We start from the raw sequence: 5406 nt of genomic DNA on the forward strand, positions 1-5406 counted from the left end.
GCCATGGGCTACAGGGGTCAGGCCTGAGAGCTTTCAGGGCAGGGCCCGGACCCTCGGTCTCAGCCAGAGGCCAGTACCCAGCTGAGCAGGCTACTTTAGACAGATGCAGCCCTCAGCTCTGGCTCAGTTACGGGAGACTCTAGCAGCTCTCTCTCTCTCTCTCTCTCTCTCTCTCTCTCTCTCTCTCTCTCTCTCTCTCTCTCTCTCTCTGAGGGTGTGGTGTGGAGTGTCTCTAGGGCCAGGCTGCCTGTCCCTTTGCTTTTCTGCCAGGTGGAAACAGAACTCACTCCTTCCTGTCTTGCATGGATGGAGCTTTAGTCTGGATAGCAGACCTGGAATGAGTGTTGAGGGGAGCCAGGTAACAGGGTTGTATGCAGGTGGGGAGATACCAAAAGCAAACGGAGGTGGGACAGGTAAGGGTCCTGAAGTCCTCTCCTGTGGGGACCTGGGAATAGTTCAGAGTCAAGACTCAGGATCTGATTCTGTGAAAACCTGAGTGACGCCGGGCTCCTTGGGTTGGCTGGGATAGCTCATAAGAACACATGGCTCCCTTCCCTCCACTGCCTGCCGTATGTTGGGATGAAGTGGCAGGCAGGTCCTATGTTCTCAACAGTCCCCTCTGAGGTATGCAGCTCCCTGAGGGAGGCCAGTCACACGGGGTGGGCTGAGAGAATACTTGTTTGACACTAGGTCAAACATTGAGCATGCACTCTTGAGCCACAGGACAGGTGGGCACAAAACAGGCACCATTTGCCCTGTGATGTCACACATCCTGAAGAAGGAATGAGCCACCCTCTACGACCAGTTTCCCTACATCTAATTGGGGATTCCTTACCTAAAAAGTATCAGGGAGACCCTCCAACCCTGGCCTGTGGAGCTGGGAGAAGTCCCTGACTCTGGCCGCACCCCTGGGTCAGCTGACCAGTAGGCTCCAGACGGACCAGAAGCCCTGCACAGGGCTCTGATTCTGTTTATCTGGGGTGGGGTTAGGAGACTCCAGGCTGGATATGAGAACAGGGACACAGAGGAGGATGTGCCACCCTAGAGGGCTGGGCCTCTCTGAGGAGCCTTGGAGGCTGAGGATCTGGAGAATGGGAGAAGCATGCTCTGAGAACCAAGGCTTCAAGGCCTCCTCTCCACACTGGGGGAAGAGAAGCCGGGGCTGTGGTGGGGACAGCTGGGCCCCATTCTGTTCCTGTTATTTTCCATGTCCTTGAACTCAGCCCTTGCTGCCAAGGCTGGGTGTAGCCTTGTGTGAGACAGACGCAGTTGATAGCCCCTCCCGTGGTGTACAACAGGATCAGGTGGGGAGCCTGTATCCTCCTCCTTCCAGACCTGCAGCAGGGGTGAGGCCATTGCTACCCCACCCCATACTGGCAGGTCCTGAGCGAGCAGGGGGAGGGGGGTGGTCCTGTCCCTGCTGTGGGCAGACACCATGGCTCTGGGGCCCCGTGGCCTCCTACTGCTTCTGGCTGTTCCTGGTGAGTGAGCTGGCTTGGCGTATTTGTATTTGTATACTTGTATTTGTATCCTGCTCTGGGGTGGGAGTGGGCCTGCTTCCTCTCAGGCCCTTCCCCTGGATCTACCTTATGTTCCACCAGCTGGAGCTCTGAGAGCGTTGGGAGCCCTGTGGAGGGATCTGGGTGCTTTGAAGTCTGAGCTTAGGGGGAGCAAAAACCCAAGTTCTTCATGATGTGCCTCTGCTCTGCCTGGGCCCCTCAGCTGGGTAGCTTGGCCATCATTGCTGGGGATAGCGGCTTAGAGTGTGGGTGCGGGGGACACCTATAGGCCCAGACCCTGGTAAGACCCTCCTCAGGAGGACCTAGAGGTTGTGAGGGGCAAGGCTGGGGCAGTACTCAGTGCCTCCCAACTGTTGTTTATGGCCCATGGCTGGTCCCTCTCTACCCTGGGATTAGGATGGCAGCTGGCCAGGCCACTTCCACCTGGCTAGGCCCCACCTATCCGGCTAGATCCTAGCTTTAGCTGCTCAGGGCAGGAACATTCACCTTAGGGCCACCTTGGGACATTGTGGGGACAATGCGTAGGCCTACGGTACCAGAGTCACTTCCATGGGCAGCTCCCTTAATCCTTCTGTCTCCATCCTTCAGGTATCTCTCAGGAGGCTCTGCAGTCAGGTATGTGCCCAAGAGATGTTTCAGGATTAGAGACCAGTCCTGGCACGCAGACCACAGAGGGACAGGCTGTGGTGGGGGAAGGGTGGCCTGGTCTGGGGGGGCCATGTACTCAGGCACAGGCATCTCTGGTGTCCTGGCTGATGGAGCACAGGCCAGCTTCACCTGGGAAGCTGTACCTCTGCACCTCTTTTGTATCTTCGAGAGCTACTCTGCATCTCCTGTGCAAGCTGCTGGCCCTGCAGTCCGCCCGTTTCTTCTGATGTTGCTCTTGGGAGAGAGACTCAGGGCATCTTGTTAGCCTTCTTTAGGACTTACCTGGTGTTCTGGGGTAAGGGAATGTAGTCTGCTTCTATTTCTTCTATCAGCGTGGACCCAATTTCCGATTTCATTCTGTCGTACAGATTAAGACTGAAGCCCTTCCCTGTGGGATGGCCTCTACTTTTCATTCAAAAAATTAAGGTGAAATTTACATCAGATTTAGCCACGATACAGTATAGCATCTGGTGGCATTTAACACGTTTTCCAGTGTTTTGTGATGTTATGTCTATCTAGTTCCAAACATTATTCTAAAAAGAAACCCCATTCTCACCAGGGAGGTGCCCCTCCCCCACCCCATCCTCCTGGGTCTTCATAGCTCCCAGCACCCTCAGCCCTTTCTCACCCCCTCAACTCCAGGCAGTAAGCTGCTTGCCCCAGCCCCACCAAACCATCTCTCTAAGAGGCCTGCTATATCCCTATGGGGCAGTGTTCAGACACCAAGATCCATGAACTTACTGCTTCTAAGGCAGTGGTTTTCAACCTGTGGGTTGTGACCCCTTCCGGGGTCATACAACCTTTTCAGAGGGGTCGCCTAAAACCATCTTCATATAAGGTATTTACATTAGGATTCATAACAGTAGCAAAATTACAGCTATTAAGTAGCAATGAAAATAATTTTATGGTTGGGGTCACCACAGCATGAGAAACTGTATTAAAGGGTTGCAGCATTAGGAAGGTTGAGAACCACTGTTTTAGGGCATTGTCATTTCCTGCACCCACAATGCTTCTGGGGGGAGGGGAACCAGCAGGTGGGGAGGGGAGACATTGGGATTCCCCAAGATACTAAGGAGTGGGAATCATGGAGGTCCTAGAGGAGAGGCATTGGGCACAATGCCAGTCTCTGGGATCCCCTAGCCAACAATGCCTCCTTTGGATCAGGGTGTGGCCAGCCCCAGGTTTCCCATGCAGGAAGTCGAATTGTGGGAGGCCATGCTGCCCCAGCTGGCACATGGCCATGGCAAGCTAGCCTCCGTCTGCAGAAGGTGCATGTGTGTGGAGGGTCCCTGCTCAGCCCAGAATGGGTGCTTACAGCAGCCCACTGCTTCTCTGGGTGAGTGACCCGATGAGGCCTGACTGCCTGGGCTTATGGGGCAGTGACAGCAAACAGGTCTGTTTGCTTAGCCTGTGACTCACATCCCTGAGTCCAAGATTTCCTCTTCAATAAAGAAAACCACACTAAGGTCCACCCACCTGAAGTGGCAGGGTGCAGCCCCAGCGGGGGTGGGGTCCCCTCTCCCACATCTGCCAGTGCATGGCAAGGAGCCCTTAACCGCCACGGGGCTTGAGAGTGATCCTGACCTCCTAACCAGCTTGTATTTGGGAGGTATCCTAAACCTAGTCAGTGCAAAGCTCTTCTACGTGTCTTGCACGATTCTGGAACTGCTGTTCCCTGTTTTAGGACAGCTGCTGGCCCCCAGCCTGCTGGACACCTTCCAGCCAGAGGTGGCAGGACCACAGGCTGCTGTCCTTGGGTCCTGAGGTGTGAGGCACTGCCAGGCTCAGGCCCAGGGTACACGGTAGCTGTTTGTGCCTAGAGCTGAGGACAAGTGGGGCGCTGGATACTGGCAGAGGTGGGTGGTGGGGAGGTTAATCATTGTTCGAGGGGGGCACTTACATCTCTCCCTGCTTCCCAGGTCTGTGAACTCATCTGATTACCAGGTGCACTTGGGAGAGCTCAAGATCACCCTGTCTCCCCATTTCTCCACTGTAAAGCAGATCATCCTGTACTCTAGCCCCCCAGGACCACCAGGGTCCAGTGGAGACATTGCCCTGGTGCAGCTGGGCACCCCTGTGGCCCTCTCCAGCTGGGTCCAGCCTGTGTGCCTCCCAGAGGCCTCAGCCGACTTCTACCCAGGGATGCGGTGCTGGGTGACAGGCTGGGGCCATATACGGGAGGGAGGTAAGGAGCACTTTCCGAAACCCGCTCCCATGGGGTAAGGGATGGCAAGGGCCACCTGGGGGGGGGGGGGGGGGAGCAGGAGCCACTGGTGCCACCTAGTGGCCACATCTGCTCCTCCTAAAAGCCAATCACATATTGGTCTCTGCCAAGATCCACATGTCTGACCGATAGACTGGGGTTGACAAGGCCAGCACGGGGTGGGGGTGGGGGGTTGGTCACTGCAGGAGGGACGTGCCGGCCACTTGCTCACTCCCAGCACTGTAGGGCTGGTTATTCAGCTTCCTCCTGAACCTTCTTTTCTCTCAGAGCCTCTGAAGCCTCCATACAACCTGCAGGAGGCAGAAGTCTCTGTGGTGGATGTAGAGACCTGCAGCCAGGCTTACAGCAGCCGCAACGGCACCATCATCCAGCCAGACATGCTGTGCGCCCAGGGCCCTGGGGATGCCTGCCAGGTGAGCTGGCTGGGAGCACGGCGGGAGCACACAGCCCGAGGCATGGTGGGCTTCCCCCAAGTCCTTGGTACCCCATCCTCATTCTGACCCGTCCTGCAGGATGACTCTGGAGGGCCACTAGTCTGCCAGGTGGCTGGGACCTGGCAGCAAGCTGGCGTGGTCAGCTGGGGTGAGGGCTGCGGCCGCCCTGACCGGCCTGGTGTCTATGCTCGAGTCACTGCCTACGTGAACTGGATCCACCGCCATATCCCACAATCGGGGGGTTCGGGAATACAAGGGCCTGCCTGGATTCCCCTTCTGGCTGGCCTCTTCTTGCCCAGCCTCCTACTGCTGCTGGTCTCTGGAGTCCTGATGGTCAAGTGCTGGCTGGGGAGATCCTTCCTAGGCTCCACCTCCCACCCAACTTCAGACCTCTGACTCAGGTGTCACAACCCAAGTGTATTTTTTTTTTTTCCAAGACGGTTTCTCTGTGTCCTTTTGGTACCTGTCCCGGATCTCGCTCTGTAGACCAGGCTGGCCTTGAACACACAGAGATCCACCTGGCTCTGCCTCCCAAGTGCTGGGATTAAAGGTGTGCACCACCACTGCCCGGCTCCAAGTG

General features: G+C 56.4%; 1 protein-coding gene across 1 annotated transcript; it reads left to right on the forward strand.

Annotated features, from left to right (window-relative positions):
• Window positions 1-2238: 2238 nt before the first annotated feature.
• On the forward strand, window positions 2239-5280 carry Tpsg1 (tryptase gamma 1). Its single transcript, XM_052758258.1, has 5 exons — window positions 2239-2307; window positions 3266-3504; window positions 4088-4353; window positions 4660-4805; window positions 4905-5280. Exons 1-5 carry the CDS (start codon window positions 2239-2241, stop codon window positions 5220-5222), a joined length of 1038 nt encoding a protein of 345 aa, XP_052614218.1. The 3' UTR covers window positions 5223-5280.
• The last annotated feature ends 126 nt before the right edge of the window (window positions 5281-5406 follow it).

The sequence above is a fragment of the Peromyscus californicus genome, unplaced genomic scaffold (genome assembly GCF_007827085.1).
Source record: "Peromyscus californicus insignis strain IS unplaced genomic scaffold, ASM782708v3 Scaffold_3__1_contigs__length_106647218, whole genome shotgun sequence".
Classification (NCBI taxonomy): domain Eukaryota; kingdom Metazoa; phylum Chordata; class Mammalia; order Rodentia; family Cricetidae; genus Peromyscus; species Peromyscus californicus.